At 51.4% G+C, this 20,749-nt stretch overlaps 3 protein-coding genes across 3 annotated transcripts in view; 1 reads left to right on the top strand and 2 right to left on the bottom strand.

The window, feature by feature from the left end:
• Positions 1-1,375: 1,375 nt before the first annotated feature.
• Positions 1,376-16,620, top strand: LOC131286249 (papilin). Its single transcript, XM_058315180.1, has 19 exons — positions 1,376-1,432; positions 2,515-2,693; positions 2,792-2,852; positions 4,626-5,596; positions 5,663-5,783; positions 5,875-6,054; positions 6,329-7,232; positions 7,281-7,592; positions 7,701-9,632; positions 9,699-9,878; positions 10,257-10,427; positions 11,077-11,742; positions 12,534-12,710; positions 12,852-13,052; positions 13,906-14,450; positions 14,525-14,675; positions 15,474-15,908; positions 16,107-16,379; positions 16,463-16,620. The coding sequence occupies exons 4-19, from the start codon at positions 4,755-4,757 to the stop codon at positions 16,618-16,620; spliced, it is 7,248 nt and encodes a 2,415-aa protein (XP_058171163.1). The 5' UTR covers positions 1,376-1,432; positions 2,515-2,693; positions 2,792-2,852; positions 4,626-4,754.
• A 1,299-nt stretch (positions 16,621-17,919) lies between these two features.
• Positions 17,920-19,087, bottom strand: LOC131286250 (uncharacterized). The gene is made up of 3 exons (XM_058315181.1): positions 18,976-19,087; positions 18,474-18,898; positions 17,920-18,396 (listed from the first exon to the last, which is right to left on the bottom strand). Exons 1-3 carry the CDS (start codon positions 19,085-19,087, stop codon positions 17,920-17,922), a joined length of 1,014 nt encoding a protein of 337 aa, XP_058171164.1.
• A 677-nt stretch (positions 19,088-19,764) lies between these two features.
• Positions 19,765-20,749, bottom strand: part of LOC131286248 (dynein axonemal heavy chain 10) — a 38,073-nt gene continuing 37,088 nt past the window's right edge. The window contains exons 67-68 of the mRNA XM_058315179.1: positions 20,212-20,358; positions 19,765-19,911 (exon numbers count right to left, since the gene is read on the bottom strand). Of these exons, the coding sequence (XP_058171162.1) occupies positions 19,765-19,911; positions 20,212-20,358 (294 nt within the window). The remainder of the gene's footprint in view (positions 19,912-20,211; positions 20,359-20,749) is intronic.

Genomic DNA, 20,749 nt, shown 5'->3' with positions numbered 1-20,749 from the left:
GCGTGTGCCATAAAGTTGGAAAGGGAGGGTGGAGGTTAAAAAGCCAACAACACTTGGCACCACGCACCATCGCATCCTAGCGAGCGTTTGTTTGCGGCGCTGCTTTATGGTGGATACATTTATGAATTTATGTATTTGCCAATACCTTCCCAGGGGGGGAAGGCCCACTCTTCTGTCTGTCGGTGTGAGATTATATTTGCACACATTAGCAAACCCAAACCCAGACGCCCATTATCTCGGTTGGGTGTGTGTATATAATGAATATATTCCGGGCCGGTCTTCGGTTGGCGCTTGGCCAGCAGCCAACCCCTTTCCAACGCTTTCTCCCAAGGACGAGGACCACGACGGTGTCCTGGAACCCGAGCGCACGTTACGAAACTTTGAGCAAGCCGGCGAAACGAAATCCAAAGCAATGGTGGAGAGGCGCGCGGGAAGGAATGGTGGATCGCACATGAACGATAACACAAACGTAGTGCGAATGTCGCCAAAAGGATAATTAAAATTGAAATTAATATTCATAATTTTCACTGACAAATTGAAACGATGTGAAACTCTTCGCGCCCCAGAAAGAGGGAGGAAAAAAGTGCCGTCGCCAGCCAGCCAGCTTCTGCCAGGATCCCGCTAATGACAGTCGGTGTAATGGCTCAAACACACATACAGAAGTTGCCAAATATGCGATACGCGTCTAAATTCACCGCACTGTCGGTACACTATCGTAGCGCACGGGCGCAGACTTGTTGGCTTCTCATTATTTAAATCATGTTCATTAAACGTGGCGCACGGCCTCCTTTCGAGCCCCGGCTCCACAAGGCGTCCCGCGGAGGGTGAGCGTCAGGTCCCCAACTACAAACCGGTTGCGTGCGGTTTGGCCAATATGATCTTGACGGCACGAATAATGATGCATCATCTTCGGATCCATTGTTATGGATGACGGGACGGAAAACGGTAAGGACGCATAAGACTTTTGGTGAGCCTTCATCCTGTGCAAAGAGAACGTGGGAGGGGGTGGTTGTGGGTTTACGGGAGGCAGCATTATGTTAAGTGCATTAAACGAGTTTTAAAGACAACCGATTTAGGTACGCATCGCATTACGCGGGAGATGATAATTTACAGTTAACGAAGGGACCCGCCACTTGGGGCACATTACGAGTTCCATATTACTTCTGAAGTCGTTACATGTTAACGAATATTAGTGGCACCGCAACAGGTCTTTCTTTGTGCGTCGATACAACACTCGAAGCAACAACAAAAAAAGGACACGGCGTTTATTCCAATTATGAATTTCTGTTTCGTTGTTGTTTTAAAGATTATGTTTTGCGTGTAAAATTATTAATCCATTGACTCTGTTTCTCTGTTGGATTCTCCTTCCAGATACACGAAGCTGTTAGTGCTACTAGTGACCTTACAACTTAGCTTTACCGAATCCAGACGGGTAAGTGCCAAACCAGCGTGTGCCACACAGGACTACGCGAGCAGAATAGGAAATAGCTGAAAACCAACTAGAAATTCCCACCGGAAAGCACACCACCGCACACACCGGAGCGGGAAACTTCTCAGGAGGGGGGCGGGGATGGTTTTTCCGACCCGTAACCGGTGTAACCGCTGGAGTAAAAATTCAATTTCCGCAAACACTTGCCGTCCGAGTGTCGTTAGGCGCGGGTCGGTCGCTGGTTCTAATTGAAACTCTTAAGTGGAAAACTCATCGCCGGATGGCAAGTGTTCGACGGTGTGTTCCGCTCTACGCCCTGGGCCGGAGACATCTTGCGGCGGACACAGCTGACTGGACTGGATAGCTGGAAATGTTAATGAAACACACACACACACCGTGTGTTTCGTACGATCTGGCAACTTTCTTCAGTGCCAGGTGGGGGGAGAGAGGGGATTTTACATTCCAACCGACGATTATGCTCGCAGACAGGCGGTCGGAATTAGTTTTACTCGCTCCTTTGGCCCGGCTTGAAGGGCGGTCTGCCAACTTCGGGTGGCCCACTTGACCTTATGACCTCAGGGGGCGCGAACGTCGTGGCCCCCGGTGGGTAAGACGGTTCATTGAACATGAAAGAGCGTACAGAAAGCTGACAGTTGACAAAACGCTAGAACAGACGTTAAGGTAACGATGGTAGCATCTCGTGTTCTACAAGTTAACAGCAGCTCGCGAGGACTGGCTTTCTTGGTGTTAGCGGGAGGGACCATTAGACATTACGCATTACTCGCATTCAAACTCCCGCGAAGAAGAAATTAATCGAACCTTCTGGCACGGCCCTGCAGGGTGGTGGCCGGGGGGACGGGGATCTAATTTTAAAATTAAATTCACAACTTGTTTACACCGGGATACAATGGCAGTCGCATTCCCATGGGTGCTTTGCACAAGGCCATTCGCATCCAGCCAGCGCTCGCCTCTAATCGCTTGCCTCCGGATGGGAGGTGGGGGTTGACGGACCCCTCGTGGGGAAGGGACTCATTTGGGAGGATCGGACCCGCGAGTTAATGGGGTTTCCATTTCTTTTCCCACAGTTTGGCGCTCGACATAAACGACAGCATAGCGGTAGCCTGTACCAGCCGGAAAGTTTCATCATCCCCGGAGGCGAAGGCCGGCCGGGCGAACGGTGGGGCGCCTGGGGGGCACCGTCGGAGTGCTCGCGGACGTGCGGCGGAGGTGTTGCCTACCAGGAGCGTGAATGTCTCGAGCAGAGGTGAGCATTAATCGGTCCGCCGCGAATTGCACTTCGATTGTTGTGCTGTGCGTTTTCTTCTACTGTAAACTGTGTGTGTGTGTTCTTCTCTTTCGCAGCTCCAACGGAACGCAGGCGTGTACGGGCGGCCGAAGGAAGTACTTCTCTTGCAACACGCAGGTAATGGTCAATGGTTTCATTTTCCTTTTCCCCGACCTCATTTTTGTGTGATGAAAGTGTGTCCATTATCAAGAAAAGATTTTCCCGTTTTCATTCGGCAAGCATTTCCGTCGCTTCGCGCAAAGGACGCGGCAACGGTTTCATGTTTATTTAATGCGCGCACACGCCCAACCTTCAATCAATGTTTATTTTGCCCGAGGGCCATCGAGATGAGGAAATTTCTCATCGCCCATTTTCCGTGACGCGATGGAAATCGTACCTCGTCTTCAGCTGTTTGCATTAATGGTCGAAGGATGAAAGTTAATTTCTTCTTGATGTGTTTGGTGAAGCGGAAATAACTCCGGCAATAATAACAACACACTAAACTATTCATGTAATTTGATTGTGCGTCAAGAGTAAACACAAATTAAATTCGTAATGGAGGCGCATGGTAGTTTTGTTTCCCCCTGTCCAGTGTTTTGTGAAAAACGGCTGTCGAAGAAATGGTGTCGAATGAAGGAACATTTGGAATGCTCTCAATTGGTTTTCCACCATACATATTTGATTCAATTAAATTTTCGGCTTTTAAGATCCATTTAAACTATATGTGTGAAAATGTCGATGGAGGCGAATGGTGGTTTGTACCGTGATGTTTCAATATGTTTCTCCTTTCGAGAAACGGATACGATTTTCTATTTTCCTATAAAATGCATACAAACTCATTATCTTTCTATTTCATTTGTGACGTTCCCAGCATGAAATGAAGGTATTAAAAACAATAGGTGAAGCACAATTCTGTATTACCATCTTTCTCCTTTTCCTTGTCGATTTTTGGCAAAGAAACATATCTTTTTTTCGCGTTCAATCGTGACTAAATTGACAAACAATTGATCATGGCATGGGAAGCAGAAACACAACGCCGATCCTATCATCGTATTAAAACGTTTTTTTTGGTTTCCTCTCATTGTATATTTCCGTCTTCCGTCCCCACCATTGGTATTGCAGTGATGCACATGCAATAATTGTGTCGATAAATTCTATTATGTCAGCAACACATATTCAATTGCAGCCCGGGACACCGTGCGTTTTATGTTTTTATTCGTCCCATCTGTGTGAGAGCGAGAGTTCTTCGTCCAAATGGGACCGTTGCCAATAAAGCACAAGACACTGGCACAACGAAGAACGTGACAGTAACTAGGGGCCCGTCGGACGATTGTGTGCTTGTGGTGAATTAAACTACTGATGCTTTTCGCCGAACGAAGAAAACATTCGCCAAACCAAAGAAAGGAAGGGAGAAAAATAGCACAGTCCTGATCCTAACAAATCGATTACATTATGGCTTCCGTTTCCGGTGGCCCTTGCGTTTTCCTTCCGAGCCAGACAAGTTATTTGTTTCATTTCAAGAGGATTGTGTACCGGGGCCGGTTGTGCTCTAAAGATAATAAAAAAGCATTTGTTTGAATAATTTGTTATAGCATCAATAAAGCAAGAGTAAAACTACGGCCTGCAACATTCTCGCAATTAAAATTACAACCTGCAATATCTGAAGAAGCCCATGGTGCGGCAAACGAACGATTTCACACAGAAAAATGATCACAAAATGGCCTAACTGAAAATGACAGCACAAAGGCAAAATAAAATCATGCAAAGTTAACTTGTTTAAAAATTCAAAATTATACTACTAAAGTATTACTTAGTATTTAAAATCCTTAAACTCTTTTATGACGTTCACTATGAATCCCGATTGTCATGAGGTGTTAGTTTTGACTCGAAAATCTCCCATTCCCATCGCAGGACTGCCAGGAGCGCGAGAAGGACTTCCGCAAGCAGCAATGCTCGGAATTCAATGACGTGCCGTTCGAGGGCCACCGATACCAGTGGGTCCCGTACACGCGTGCCCCGAACCCGTGCGAGCTGAACTGCATGCCGGTGGGCGAGCGGTTCTACTACCGCCACCGGGCGAAGGTCACCGACGGTACCCGCTGCAACGAGGAATCGTTCGACGTGTGCGTCGACGGCTCCTGCCAGCCGGTCGGCTGCGACATGATGCTCGGCTCGCAGGCCAAGGAGGACAAGTGCCGCATCTGCCGGGGCGATGGTTCCACCTGTCGGACGGCCAACGGAACGCTGAACGCGACCAACCTGCTGGTCGGCTACAACGACCTGCTGCTCATCCCGTCCGGCGCGACGAACGTGATCGTCAGCGAGCGTGCCCCGTCAAACAACTACCTGGCCATCCGTAACCTGACTGGCTTCTACCACCTGAACGGCAACTATCGTATCGATTTCCCGCGCACGCTTCACTTCGCCGGGTGTGACTGGCACTACGAGCGGCGTCCGCAAGGATTCGCGGCCCCGGATCGGCTAACGTGCCTCGGGCCGACGACCGAGTCGGTCTACCTGGTGCTACTGTCGCAGGATAAGAACGTGGGCGTCGACTACGAGTACAGCGTGTCGTCGAAGTCGGCCCCGGTGGATGAGCCGGACAGCTACTCCTGGATGTACAACGCGTTCGAACCGTGTCCGGTTACGTGCGGCGGTGGTGTGCAGACGCGCAACGTCACCTGCAACAGCAAGAACTCGCTGAACGTGGTGGACGAGGGTCTGTGCAATCTGGCCGAGAAGCCGGAGACGACGCAAAAGTGTGGCCAGCAGGCGTGCCCACCGCGCTGGCTCGAGGGTCCGTGGTCGAACTGCTCGAAACCTTGCGGAACGGAGGGTAAACAGACGCGAGAAGTCTACTGCGAGCGTGTGTCCGCTGATGGGTAAGTACCGTAGTCGATTTCACACGTCACTTTACCAGTTCTCTGACCAACACTCGTGCATTCTAGTGCGACGAAAAAAATCGAAGATGATGTCTGCCTCGAGCAGGTCGGCAACAAACCAGCTACGGAACGGGCTTGCAACGAGGGCATCATCTGTCCGGAATGGTATACTGGCAAGTGGTCACCGGTGAGTAATTAGTGATCTGTCTCAACAAGTTCAAATGTAACTTGCGTCACCAATCCTTGACCCTTTTTTTCTCTTCCCCATCATCGAACAGTGCAACAAGCTGTGCGGCGAAGGAGAGCGGACACGAAAGGTCACCTGCTTCCGGAAGGAAGGTGGCCGTATAACGGTACTAGAGGACGACCAGTGCATCACGGAAAAGCCGGTGGCCAGCGAGAAGTGTATGCTGCGGCCCTGTGAGGGTGTCGACTACGTCACGTCGTCCTGGACAGGGGTGAGCAAGGATTACCAATATTTCAAATCGAATCGTTTATTTTCTCAAACGGTTTTTCAATATCGAAATCGAACCGGTTCGTGGTGTTGTACCGATTGCCTACTTTCAGGCAAAAGGGTTTTAAATTCGAACTGCTTTTCGACAATCGTTTTGATTAATAAGTAGAGATCTGCTGATTTAAAGATAAAATAACTATCTAATGCAGTAAATCACGGAATTCACTATATTTAATTGTATTTTATGATGCTGTTTTTTTTGTTTTCTGCTGCAACAGTGCGATGAGTGCGGAGCGACGGTAGAAACCCGAACGGTACACTGTGCCTCGAAGTCCGGCACGATCTATGACATGAAGTTCTGCTCGAGCCGCGATCTGCCGGAGCTGCGCCGCGAATGCAAGCTGACCCCGTGCGAGTTCCAGTGGTACACATCCCAGTGGAGCAAGTGTTCGGCCGTGTGTGGCAAGGGCGTCCAGACACGCACCGTCGTCTGCGGGGTGTTCGATGGGCAGTCGCTGAAGCGCGCGGATGACGACTACAAGTGCGTTGCCGATCAGAAACCCCCGCGGGAGCGTGAGTGCGACGGTCCCTCGGACTGCCCCGGACAGTGGTTCGCCGGACCGTGGACAGATTGCGACAAGAGCTGCGGCGGTGGCGCGATGTCACGCAAGGTGCTCTGCCTGAGCAACGGTACCGTCGTTCCGGAGTCGAAGTGCGACGTGGACAAGATTCAGCTGGCGACGGAGGGTTGCAACAAGCACGCTTGCACCGGCGATGAGGTCATCCCGGTGAATGCGACGAGCAAGCAGCCTGCTGAAGATGACTACGACGAGGGCGAGGAGTGCGAAGAAGAGAGCGATGCGGTGGAGACCACCACCGAAGGACAGGCGGGTGTGCGGATGGTCACGGACGACACGAGCCTGGCGGAGGGAGTGGAGCTAGGAAGCAGCGGTGCCACGACGGAGACTTCGTTCGAAACGGACCAGGTTATGATGAGCGATACGACGGGCTTCGACTCTGGTGCCACAAGCCCTGAAGATGCGACGACGGACAAGGTGACGGTGGAGGGATCAGGAGACGCGAGCAGCACCTTCGATGTGTCCGAGGGTTCGGGAGATGGTGCGGGACCATCGACGATGTTCAGTGCTTCGAAGGCGAGCGATTCCGATGCGTCCGTCACGGGTGCGTCTGTAACGGATCCGTCTGTGTCGGGAGCGCCTTCAGCTTCAGCTGGACTGGTGGCTACCACCGAGAGTGCGTTGTCCTTGGGCTCAACGGAGCTCGGAGCTAGATCCTCGGTGGCGGGCAGTGCGGAGAGCTCCACCGAATCGAACGCGGCCTCCCTGTCGACGTCGCCATCTTCGGAGAGTGTCTCACTGGCAAAGGAATCGGTTGCAACCACCATGGAGAGCATTGTCGCAACGACGGACTCTTCGGCCACGACGGGTGCAATGTCGGAATCTTCCACAGACCAAACGACTAATCAACCGGACACCACAACCGATGCCAGTGTCCCGTCGACTACGGTGAACGCGGAATCGAGTACAGTCGACGCTGCTTCAACGACGAACGTTCCCTCGTCAGACGTGGTTACAACGGTCGTGGCCTCAACTGATGTGGCTTCAACGGATGTGGCTTCAACGGGTGCAGCATCAACGGTCGCAGCTTCAACGGACGTACCAGCGACTACCGATAGCGTACAGCTGAGCACCACGGTCGCTTCCGACGTGGCCAGCACCACCAGCAAGGATGATTCGGCAAGTACCACCAACAAGGTTGAGAGTTCCACCGATACCAGCAAGAAGGTGGATGGTTCCGAGCCAACTGAAGCGTCCGCTACCGAGCTCCCTGGAGCCACCACGTCCGTCCCGGCGGCATCCGGCGCATCTAGTGCCACCGAGGAATCGGCAACCGGTGCATCCACCGACGCCAGTGCGACATCTGCCACGGAGATGCCCTCGGCGGCGGGCTCGACGGAAGACTTCACCGGTTCGACAGTCACGCAGGCGTCCCCAGAGGAGACCACATTCGATATCTGGGCTTCCACGACAGGTGCAACCGACATGGGCACGGAGGACGGTTACAGCAGCACCCCGTACACGCTCACCTCGGTCATCGCCAAGGAGCAGAAGGCACGCAAGTGCAAGCCCCGCCCGAAGGTACCTCTGTGCGCGAAGTCGACACACGGATGTTGTCCCGACGGCAAGACCAAGGCGAGCGGTCCGTTCCTGGAGGGTTGCGCGCTTCCAACAACCTGCAAGGAGACCAAGCACGGCTGCTGTCCGGACGGGCTGTCCCCGGCGACGGGTCCCAAGAACAAGGGCTGCCCGAAGGCGGAGTGTGCCGAGACGCTGTTCGGATGCTGCCCGGATAAGACGACACCGGCCGAGGGTAACGACTTCGAGGGATGCCCGGTGGAGACGACGACCGTGGCCGGCTGTGTGCTCAGCAAGCATGGCTGCTGCGCGGATGGCGTCGCCGAGGCGAAGGGTCCGAACTTCAAGGGCTGCCCGGGAGTCAAGGAGGAGGACGAGGCAACGTCGACCGTGGAACCCGCCAGCACGGACAAGACCACCGATGGGTCGGAACCGGCTAAGGTGGAAGGCTGCGCTGGGTCGGCGCACGGTTGCTGTCCCGATAATGTTACGGCCGCCACCGGTCCGGCCGGTGAGGGTTGTGCAGCGTGCAGCAAGGAACCGTTCGGATGCTGTTCGGATGGCAAAACACCCGCCCACGGACACAATCAGGAGGGCTGCTGTCTCGGTTCACCGTACGGCTGCTGTCCGGATAATTTCGTGCCGGCTCGCGGACCCAACCACGAGGGTTGCGACTGTAAGTACTCGCCGTACGGATGCTGCCCGGATAATAAGACGTCCGCCAGCGGACCGGACAACCAGGGTTGCGGATGTCGGTACGCGAAGCACGGCTGCTGTCCGGATATGCAAACGGACGCGTCCGGACCGGGCTACGAAGGATGCCCGTGCCATGCGCACCAGTTCGGCTGCTGCCCCGATGGCGTTACGGCGGCCAAGGGCCCGCACAACCAGGGTTGCCACTGCTCGCACAGCGAGTTCCAGTGCTGCTCGGATGGCAAAACGGCGGCCCAGGGTCCGAACGGAACTGGCTGCACGTGCGCGGACAGCAAGTACGGCTGCTGCCCGGATGGTGTCAGCGAGGCGCAGGGCAGCCGGTTCGAGGGTTGCGCCGTGGTGCCCGTCTCACCGCAGAAGGCTTGCGCACTGCCGAAGGACAAGGGTCCGTGCCACAACTACACCGTCAAGCACTTCTTCGACATGGAGTACGGCGGTTGCGGACGGTTCTGGTACGGCGGGTGCGACGGTAACAACAACCGGTTCGATTCGCCCGAGGAGTGCAAGAACGTGTGCGAGACGCCGACCGGGAAGGACGTGTGTCAGCTGCCAAAGATTACCGGACCCTGCACCGGCCACTACAACATGTGGTACTACGACGAGGAGCGCAACCAGTGCGCCCAGTTCACGTACGGCGGTTGTCTGGGCAATGCGAACCGGTTCGAGAAGCTCGAGGACTGCAAGGCCACGTGCGCCGTCGACGACTCGAAGCGTGAGTATCTACGAGCGGTGAGAAACTCTTCAGGACTAACTAAGAACTCGCCCTGTTTCTTCACAGCACCCTGCGAACAGCCGATGGAATCGGGACCGTGCAATGGAACGTTCGAGCGATGGTACTACGACAAGGACTCCGACGCGTGCCGACCGTTCCACTATGGCGGCTGCCGAGGCAACAAGAACAACTACCGATCGGAGGCATCCTGTGGCTACCACTGCAAGACACCCGGCGTCCATAAGCGTAAGTATCCGCCCGGTTGAGCCTTGCTGTTCAAATGTGATGGTGGTGGTTCTACTCCGTACTACTCGCTCCGAGTGAGGTCTCTAGCCGCATGCAGATCGCTGCCCTTCGACGCTAACCATGGATGCCTTGAAGCCGTGTTCTACCCCGCCTGGTGCTGGTGTTCTGTTTCTAGCTCTGAATGGTGTTTGTTCTTCTTCCTAACATTTCTATTATATTCTCTTTCCGAACTGCGCACATTCTAACAACCGATTCCTGTGGGAACTGCAATCCAACCAAAATACTCCTCAATCCCTGTCACTGTCCGTGCCTTAACACGCATCCCTTGTCTCACCACTCCACCTCCGAAACCGCACTACTCCACCACCCCGTGTGCAGCAAGCTGTAGCCAGCCGCTGGACGCCGGCAACTGCGAGGCCCAGCAGGCCCGCTGGTACTTTGCTAGCGCCAGTAACAAATGCATGCCCTTCTACTTTACCGGTTGCGGTGGCAACGAGAACCACTTTGTTTCGCGCGACCAGTGCGAATCGCGGTGCCCACCGAAGGTTGGTAAGTAAGCGCGTCCTGGGGGGGTGTGGCCAGAGCCAGCAATCCTCCCACTGTCGCCCCATTTCTGGCCCCCTCCCGGGATCAGTGTCCTGGTCCACCCCGGGTTCCGATGTAAAGAGGATCCTCTTTCCTGCCTTAACGTTGCGTTCCCTCGGCTGGCCCCACCGGAAGGGGGGAGTAATCCCCTTGTCCGGGCGAACGAAAGTGTGTGCGAATGCGAATTGGAAAATTTGGAATAGCGCAAAATTTGTGTCCTCAAACGTAAAACAAAAAACCCCCCACTCACCCAACCAACCGTTTTGGCACTCAGCGAGGCGTTTTGGCACTGCAAATAACCGTTTCGGACCGCGACCATTTGGAGCACTGGAAATGAAACGAAATTGAACGAAAACAAGCGACAAAATTTAAAACACAAGCATTCCCGCTTTACAAGGGGTGGGCTTGAGAGGGATTGGTAAAACATAACCTCTCACTAACCCAACTCTGTTGCGATGGAAACTAAACCTACCGTAACGACCGTAACAACCGTAACGCTTGCTCCAACCGGACCGCCGTTGTGCCGTTGGATACTGATCGTATTTTGGCTTTTCTTTTTCTTCCCCCTTGCCCCCGCCCCCTCCCGGATGATTCCGGTTTACGGAATTTTCAGAAAAAGACACCTGCCACCTGCCGGCGGAGATTGGCGAATGCCAGAACTACACCGCCCACTGGTACTTTGACACCAAGGAGCAACGGTGCCGCCAGTTCTACTACGGTGGCTGCGGTGGCAACGGGAACAACTTCGCCGACGAGCAGTCCTGCGTCAGTCGATGCGCGGGCGATGGTGCCAAGGGCCGGGAGGAACCACCGGTGGCAGCACCGGTCCAGACGGAAGCACCAGCGAAGCAGCCTCCGACCCAGTTCGAGCGTAGCCACTGCCAGCTGCCGATGGACAATGGCGACCGTAACTGTACCAGCTACGTGGCCCGGTTCTTCTATAACGCCTCGGCAGGTAGCTGCGAGGCCTTTACGTACACCAGCTGCGGGGGCAATCAGAACAACTTCGAAACGCAAGAGGGCTGCGAGCAGGCTTGCGGTGGTAAGCCGATCGATGTGGACCTCCGTGGACCGACGGAGGAGCGTCCGAGCAATGGTAGCCGATGCGAGGAAAGTCCTGACTATGGTACGGGTCGCGGCGAGCCGGCCGTTCTGTTTTACTATAACTCCCAGCAACGCTCGTGCGAACAGTTCTGGTACAGTGGAGAGGGCGGTAACGCGAACCGGTACGGAACTGAGGAGGAGTGTCAGCGGGTATGCGGTGTTTATCGTGGCGTGGGTAAGTTGACAAGATGGTTAGTTAGAACGACTTTACAGAACCCATTCAATGTAGGTTGTCTACTCGGTACAATTATATCCCTTGGTCTCCTTTATTTTCAACTCTTTACCAATGAGTTTAGTTCAAAATTAATATCTCTAGTTTTAAATTTAAATAACAATGGTCTATTTCAGCAGATGTCAGTACACAGCTGGCCAAAACAGAAACAAATGCCATCTACTATCTCTTACTCTTCTTCATAATCTTCTTCTTTGTTCAGGAAGGGCTTACTAGTATTTTCCCCTTTACGCAGGTGTATTCAGTCCTCTCAACATGCGAAATAGTCCTTTGCACTGTTCTTTAAATATTGATTCAAATTTTACTACATTTCGGTTTGCATACTTTGGGGGCTAGAGAAATAGAATCAGAATTCTCGCCAGAATTGGAGCACTTATTTTAGGCTCAGCATCCAAATCCTCTTAACGAATCACTATGACGGTACAACTACCGGTTCATCATACATTTTCAACACGCGCTCCGGTATTTCATCACTAAATTACCTCACAAGAAAAGTAGCATTTGCTTCTGTTGTCTCGCCTACTGTGTACCAACTATTCCGCTGCAGTAAATCCATTTGTCCAACAATCAATTTCTTGAAATCCTGTTCCTTGATGGTTTCACAATTCTCCTTCTGAATTCATTGAATTTTGAGTCATTACAAAACAAAAACAGATTTTAATATTTAACATTCAATAGCTTACCTTAAGAGTCCAAGATTCCGATTACAAACTCACTGGTTCACCTTCCCGCAGATGTTTGTCAAGACGAAAAGGCGGAAGGTCGGTGTAGCGAGAGCGTTCCCCGGTTCTACTACGACGCCCGCGTTCGCGCTTGTTATGCCTTCAACTATTCCGGCTGCGAAGGCAACGGCAATCGGTTCGCCAGCACTGAGGAGTGCGAGCAGACCTGCGTACGTCGCCAGCCGGAGTCACGCGTGGATCCATCGGGTGAGTGAAGCTAAGGGCCAACTGCCCGCCAACCTCGGTACGAATTTTCCAGCAACAGGTTATGTCCTTCGGGTGACCCATCACTTAATGTACATTTCTTCCCCCCCTCACCCGGTGCATTTGATCCGGACGTGATGGCAGTCTGTAGTCTCAAGATAGCGGCAGGTAATCGATGCCCAGGGCGCAGGTACGGTAAAGGTCCCATGCGCTGGTACTACGATGTGGAGCGGGAAACGTGTTTTGCATTCCGCTATACCGGCTGCGGTGGAAATCGGAACAATTTCCATTCGTACGACGAATGTCGGACGCGCTGTAATACAGAGTGTAAGTGTTTACAGCTCCCGCTTTGCCGACGCAGGAGGTGGCCAATGTGCGCCTAGAGTTAAATGTGCTACGAGCTGCTAAACAAACCGTGGGGCTTCCTGCAACGTATCTCGCATCTTTGGTCGGTTTGACGGGTGTTTTTTACTCGGTGTCTGGTCGGGTTCGGCGGTAAATGTCCAGTGTGCGTTCATCCAAATCTGTAGATCACAAGGATTAGCAATAATCTGTATGTTGGACGTTTGGTGCTGTTGGTTATGGTTCATCTATCCCATCACATAGGATCGTCGAGTTATGCTAATCAAACAAGCAACTCCAAAATAAAACTGGGATGTTTGATATAAGCATATCGAAAGGAAGGGTCTAGGCTGAACCGACGACGATATCCTTGCGGGCGAGGATTAGTTTGTCGTAGCTGTATTCGCAGCAATGCTTTTCATCGTTGCGCATAGTTTCTTATATGTATGCTGTGTCTCTCATGGTTCATCTTCTTTTACCATCAAATCATCTGTCCTCTCATCATCTTTTCAAGGGCGATGTTTGCGTTTTTGTTTTACCATCTGGTTCGCAATGCATTTCACATGTCAGTATGATTTCCTCGAAATACCAAAGTTGCCTCAAAGAAGAACTAGCTTATAAATAAGTCGGTCTATAACAAATATCCTGGCTGATCATCCAGTTTATCAAAGGAATTTATCATTGTCGCTTTTAAACTTCTCATCTCTCTCCAAATTCATTCATCATATCAAGGTGTCGCAACTGTGACTAACCAAGTTAATTAAATACCTATAGCCGGAAAGTAGACTGTCCTAGACGATCCTCTAACACATCCTGTTCCGATTTGATTTCCGTGCAGCGAATGAGGTGAACCCTTGCGAGCAGTACGAGAACGAGTGCCGTCAGCTGCAGTGCCAGTACGGCATCGCCAAATCCTACGAGCCCAGCAACGGATGCGAACGGTGCCAGTGCAATGACCCCTGCGCCACTCAGTACTGCCCGCCGGGATCGCAGTGCGTGGTGGACGTTCAGGGCAGCGGAACGGTGGACGGAAGAGGGTCCGAGTTCGTGGGCGTCTGCCGTTCCGCGAACAAACCGGGCGAGTGTCCGCCGCTCGCCAACGCCACCCAGTGCAGCACCGATTGCTACTCGGACGCGGACTGCCGGGGTAACAACAAGTGTTGCCGGGCCGGTTGCGCCCAGATCTGCATCAGCCCCGTCGAGCGGCCGAGACCGGACGAGGGTAGACCGGTGGTGCCGGGCGTGCCGGGTCCGGTGGTGCTGGAGCCGGTCCCGCGCGAGGAGCTAGACATCAAGTCGGAGGAGGGTGGAGTGGCGACGCTGCGCTGCTTCGCCACCGGATTCCCGCCGCCCTCGATCCGCTGGCGTAAGGGTGAAATTATGGTGAGTCCCGCAAAAGATGCGCTGTTGCGTCGGAGGACAAAGGTTTACACGCGATGGTTCTCTTCATTCTGCAGCTAAATACCAACCAAGGCCGGTACGTACTGACCTCGACGGGCGATCTGCAGATCGTACAACTGCATCGCACCGACAGTGGCACGTACGTGTGCATCGCGGACAACGGCATCGGCGAACCTGTTATGCGAGAGGTGGACCTCACGGTCAGAGGTAAGTGTTCTGGGTCGACTGGGCCCTTTCCTCACAAAACTTGGTGTTGGTGATTTCGTTCTGATAGCGATCTGGCAGGGGTGTCAAACAAATCTGACTTTCTCCAATTCCAATAGTGCCAACGCAAAAATATATTTTTCAGGGCAATTTCAGACAAATAAAGTGGTCGATAAAGATATAAAACAAGATAAATACTAAAAAACTTCAAAGTACCCCCGTTTTAAAGCGAGTCAGCTAAAGATAGTCCAAAAATAGTATAATTTTGACGATCTTTTCGGGTTTTTAAAGCAATTTAAAACTAACAACTAAAGCGGGATTGAATAAGAAACGTCTCAGTTATTCTCCAAAGAGGAGATTTCTACTTAACATTTAAAGACTAATGAACTCATACTTTGTGCTTGGAAAGAAGCGATAGTTTTCTATACACTTATCCAAAAAATTACGTACAAAAACTTAATATATGCACAATGTTTGACACCGCTGTCTATTTCGCTACAATTAATAATTATCACCTGTGGCATGTCGTCATTTAACCTAACCGAAACGCTTTGTTCTCTTTCTGACTGGTTTTTCTGTCCTTTTACGGACAACCCTTTTCTTTCTACCTTTCTTGCTCTTTCTGGTGATTGTGACTACTTCCTGTGACTAACTCTAACGCACGCTCTCTCGTACCTCGAATGTGTGGCGGGAAAATAAAACAAAATGGCTTCCTGCGTACTTCGTGGTGTGCAAAACTAACAACGCACGCTGCTTCCTTCGTGGTGATGGGTTCGCGCCCGCTCCTGGCACCGAACACAGATCCGATCCCGCGAGACGCGTATATCATTGGCAACCTGAACGAATCGCAGACGGTGGACCTGGACGGTTCGGCAACACTGCGTTGCCCGGCCGGTGGCCACCCGAAGCCGGTCGTCAGCTGGTGGCGCGAAACGTTCATGATGCCTCTGTCGATGGTGAACCGCGACTACTCGCTGCATTTCACGCGCGTACGGCTGCAGGATCTGGGTCCGTACGTGTGTCAGGCGTACTCCGGGGCCGGTAAGGGCATCTCGCGCACGGTCACACTCCAGGCGTACGGTCCGGCTACCGCGGCCAGTCCGGTGGACGAGAAGTACCTGAAGTACATCGTCGATGGACGCCCACCGGTGCGACCGTCGCCGGGAGTGGTCCGCCCGCCGGTCCGACCGCGGCCACCCGCCACCCAACGACCCCCATCGGTAGTCCGTCCTCCGGGTAAGTAGTCTTTTATGTGGTCATCTCATATAACCTCATCTTTGTGGGCTCATTAATACACAATATATAAACCCTGGTGTGGTGTTGTTCTGGGAGCACGTAAGTTTATACTACTCACTTCTTCTGGGTGGATTGTGGATACTCCGCATCGATGGGAACCGGCGACTGACTTCCTTCCAAATTCTTTCCTACCCTCAGTTGCGGTTACGGTGGCACTACAATTCCCCCAGGGACAGAACCCGATGCCGAACAGCAACTTCTCGATCAACTGCACCGTGGACGGATATCCGCGGCCGACGGTGAACTGGTTCAAGGATGACCAGATACTGGTGCCGACCGATCGCATCCACATCAGCGATACGAACGTGCTCACCGTTGCCGGGGCCATCCCGTCCGACAGTGGCCGCTACAAGTGTCTGGCCAGGAACGATCAATCGGAAGCATTCCAGGAGAAGAGCCTACGCGTGGAAGGTAAATTCGACGCAACCCAACCACCGGTGGGCACTGCAGTACTGATTGGCCGGTCAACATCTTTTCCCCATCTTTCTCCGCAGGTGTCTATGTACCGCCGGAGTGTACCGACAACCAGTTGTTTGCCAAGTGTGATCTGATCGTCGCGGGACAGTTCTGCAACCACAAATACTACGCCAAGTTCTGCTGCCGGTCGTGCACGCTAGCGGGCCAGATCAACGTTAGCCCCCGTTATCGTTAGTGCCATATAAAGCGGAACGTCCCTTGCACCCTTCACTCATCCCATTCGGAGCATGCGTAGAGAGCACCTCAAGCGACGCAACAGCGGAGCGTTTTCTAAAGTTTAAACCCTTAAGCCAATAGTAACGAATCCAATGACATTCGGGATCACATTTTCCGAAAGGAATAACATTTATAAATCGTAGGCCACGTAACCTCAGTCCGCTAAGAATCGCGTCATCGATCCGTAGAGCTATTTATTTCTTGTAGAAGAATATTAGCACCCCCAAACTTTCTTAAACTGCCTTTTTCCGGTCTTGAACATCGAATTGTTCTACCTCCAGGACGAATGTGCATGGAAGGATCCAATTTTAAGTGACAGTTTTCGCTGAACCAACATAAAGGGAAAGAAGAAGTAGGATATAAATCAATCGTTGTGTAGCATGTGGATTAGGATGATTAATTACGTTACGTTAGCCATCTGTGTAGATCTGTTTGGAGTTTGAGGTGTGGTATGGAAGTGTAAGAAATCTTTCAGCATCCCCTTCAATGTTCAGGTAAATGAAAGAAATAAAACAGATCAAAGGATCAAATACACACACACACACACACACACACATACACACACACACACACACACACACACACACACACACACACACACACACACACACACACACGTATCTGTCGATTGATGGTAACACATAATACGCCCACTTCCTGATCGCTAAAAGATCGGGATTGTATAAGAGCACACTTCCCTGCGCCAAATAGCCAAACAGAAGCACTAGAAACGTGCCTTTACGGTAGAATTTCCTGTAGCATTCTCTTTGCCGTCTTTTGCTTACTGTAAATAATTTATTTTCAAGCATCAACCTACAAAAAGTGCTAAACCGTAGAGCTAAAGTTGTAACGAGGAACAGCCTTGCCATCTAAATGGATAGAAAATAATAAACGAAATAAAATGTGAATGTATAAAATGAGTTCTTATTTCCGTTGCATGCTGATAAATGGGTAGGAATGTTTTAGCGGAACGACAAAAACGGACAAAAATCTTTCAAACATAACACAAACATTGAACAACACGCGGAGGTGGCCATTTGTGTTTAAACTTTTGCCTCTATGCAGCGATTAGTTTGTCTTCGTTATGTATATTTTCAGCAGATTGATAATATTTGTATTAAGCTTCCGCCTCGTCCTGGAACGCGTGGACGCTAGCACCTCGGAAGCCCGCATTTTGCACTAGAAAAAATACTAAAATAAAAGAAACTCAACAGCAGCGAAGCCATCTTGCAACGGCCCCTCGCGTGCCCTTCCGCTATCACAGGAAGTCGTCCTTCCTGCAGCAACAAAACAGTCGTCGCAATCGCTCCTTCAGTGCGTATCCACCCTTCGGTGGTAGTAGCTCCAAGTTCTGCGAGTCGTCGTCTTCGTCCAGCGTGTCATTGTCCAGATAGTCATCCGGTCCACCCCCTGCGCTCCCTCCACTGCCGCTTCGATTGAGGATCTTCCGGTAGCCCTTGCTATCCGACAGCTTGCGACATTGCTCAAAGTCCAGATCGTCGTTGTCTGACTCGATCGTCATCTCCTGGATGCTGAAGGTGTCCGACAGTTCCTGCCGGGCCTGCGTTCCGCTCGTCTTTCGTGCCCGTGGAAAGAAGGATACGTTCTCAAGGTCGTCGTCGCTGTTGAAACCCGTGTTCACATCGACGAGCTGATGACTGTCCCGGCAGGCAGGAATCGGGAGCCGGGAGATTGGTATCAGACTGCTTATCTTCGGTTCCCGTTCGACCGATTCCTAGCAAAATTGTTCATAAGTAAAATGGAGACATAATGTTAATAAAAACCCTTCGGCCAGTTTGTCAAATGCCTCACCTGGTTATCATGATACATCTGTTTGTAGTTACGTTTGGCCCGTTCCACCTTCAACTCCAGCTTGCGCTGCAAAATCTTACAGGTGCTCAGCTGGGCGGTGCCATTGTGATCACGCACCAGTGACCCATCATCCACACTGCCCGTCCCGGGTGCTGCCATCGGAGTACCACCACCATTGGAAGTCGCCGAAGAGGATGTAAACGAGTCGGTACTGTTGTCGCTCACGAGAACCTTCCGCCCCGCGGGATGCTCGCGTCGTCCGGCGGGGAAGTACGCACCATCTGGAACCGGAGCAGCCGCAACGGCAGCTGCAGCCCGGGCCGGATCCTGCAACTTTTCGTGCGGATCCTCAAACACCACATCGAAGTCGTGCAGCTTCGAGAAGATGTCACTTTCCGCATCGGAATCGACGCTAGCCTTGCCAGCTGCTGGTGGCTACAAGCGTAAATGCATCGAACAACGTCACGCACTTATACACAACTCCACTTCTCACGCATTCGACCACTTACCGTCGTGTCCTTCACGTGATGGCCTTCTGTGAAGGTGCCGAGCTCGTCAATCAGCAGCGACTCCAGCCTGTCTCCGCTGTCGATGCCACTGTCGTCCATAAACATTCTGCTTCGGGATTAGGTTACTGTCCAAAATAGCACAGCAAAACGGGCATTTTAGAGAGAGTTTTCCCTGAAATATGTTATGTTTACGCTATCCTCACTGTCACTGTCACCGTAGCCACCAGGCAATGGTGTTATCGATTTTCCAGACTGTTTTCATAAACACAGATGATTTCTGTGGCACAGTGTGCTGCAACAAAGTGCGCAGGCGCTTCGCACAACCGCGGTTTCATTGTAACGGAAGCAGAAGTTGGTCAAAATTCAAAAGATAAGGAAAGCGTGTGTTGAGCAGTGTGATTTTGACTCGCTTTTTGGAAGATTTCCAACGAGAAGAAAAATTGATAAAAACTACATTGTTTAAACAAAATGAAAATAAATGAACATAATATAATTTAATTCATTAGAATAAAACTGGTTGCTGCTTCCTAAATCAAAAGCATTGAACGCGTTCACTTGTTCGACTCCCATTAATTCCCTCTTTACAAATTACTGTTTGCATACGTTACACCTTTCAGTTCCGTTACACCGAAAAGATTAAAGGGAACAGAATATACGTTTACAATGTTGTTCATATTATTCATCAATGTAGCTAGTTATTATTTATTCTGACAAGTTGTGCTATGACCCTAGAAAGGACTTGAAATTTTCACAAGTATTGTTAAAAGCAAAAACCTAAAATACTAATCCAAATTCATTGTCAGACAAACGCCTTGCAAAACCCACAAACTTTCGTGTTCTTCCGTTCGCAGATCAGCCTCAAACACCAAACCGACGCCCATAGCATTTCGACGCTCCGAGGTAGTGTACACCGGCGTCCGGAATGTGTTCTGTGGGGAAAGGCAAAACGTGAACAAAACAAAAAAAAAAGTATAATGTAACAACGGTGACCGTTTACTCAATTAACACCTTAACCACAGAAAACAAATCTGTGGTAAATCGAACAAGATTCGACCGGGCACAATCCACAACAAAATGATAGGGGAAATGAAAGTACGCAATACGATTGAGAAAAGCTGCACGAAGCACGAAATAAATCGAGATGTTTATCAAACGCCGGCGTGTGACAGCAGCAAAACATAATCAAATAATATATAAAAAGGAAGGAGGCAAGGAGCCGCTTCACTTACTTGTAACTTCAGCCGGTGGGTTTCTATCGGGACAATCGAGAGGACGGGCAACGGTTCGACCAGCACTTTCGGTATCGAACGTGTCAGACATCGGTTTTCCGGATCCCAGCGTGCCCCCTGGAGGTACAAACCGGTCACGTAGCAGCCCTGCATTTATCAGCATCATCCAAGCGCCCGACCCGGCCAGCGCAGCATCCGTTCCGGTACCAAGCCAGCGGCAAACGGAAAAGAAAACACCGAGGAGAGAACGATGGACGTACAAATAAGACAAATTGCATACGACTGGGAATACGACGAATGTTGGTATCCGGCGCACGCTGTAGCGAAAGCTGGTAAGCACCGAGCACCAACTTCCACCGGTCGGTTGGAGTTTTTCCTTTAGAGTCGGTCAAGTCGGTCTCGGTGCGTTGGTAGAGAACTATCTTCCCAACCAACCACCAATCTCTTGTCTAGTGCCAGTTCACGGCGAGAAAATAGCAATTTGGTGTGGCTTGCTTTCTTTTACTTCGACGAACCAACAAACGACTTCTGACACACA

This window comes from Anopheles ziemanni, chromosome 3 (genome assembly GCF_943734765.1).
Source record: "Anopheles ziemanni chromosome 3, idAnoZiCoDA_A2_x.2, whole genome shotgun sequence".
Taxonomy (NCBI): Eukaryota; Metazoa; Arthropoda; class Insecta; order Diptera; family Culicidae; genus Anopheles; species Anopheles ziemanni.
The sequence above is the reverse complement of the archived record's forward strand: the minus strand, read 5'-3'. Positions and strand labels throughout refer to the sequence as shown.

Excerpts from the sequence above, each read along its gene's own strand:
- LOC131286249 (XM_058315180.1), top strand. The coding sequence starts at position 4,755 with ATGCCGGTGGGCGAGCGGTTCTACTACCGCCACCGGGCGAAGGTCACC. Across the intron at positions 9,633-9,698 it reads CGCCGTCGACGACTCGAAGC|CACCCTGCGAACAGCCGATG; the intron begins GTGAGTATCTAC and ends GTTTCTTCACAG. Across the intron at positions 12,711-12,851 it reads CGTACGTCGCCAGCCGGAGT|ATCCGGACGTGATGGCAGTC; the intron begins CACGCGTGGATC and ends CCGGTGCATTTG.
- LOC131286250 (XM_058315181.1), bottom strand. The coding sequence starts at position 19,087 with ATGTTTATGGACGACAGTGGCATCGACAGCGGAGACAGGCTGGAGTCG. Across the intron at positions 18,899-18,975 it reads GAAGGACACGACGGTAAGTG|CTGGCAAGGCTAGCGTCGAT; the intron begins GTCGAATGCGTG and ends AGCCACCAGCAG. Across the intron at positions 18,397-18,473 it reads AGATGTATCATGATAACCAG|GAATCGGTCGAACGGGAACC; the intron begins GTGAGGCATTTG and ends CAATTTTGCTAG.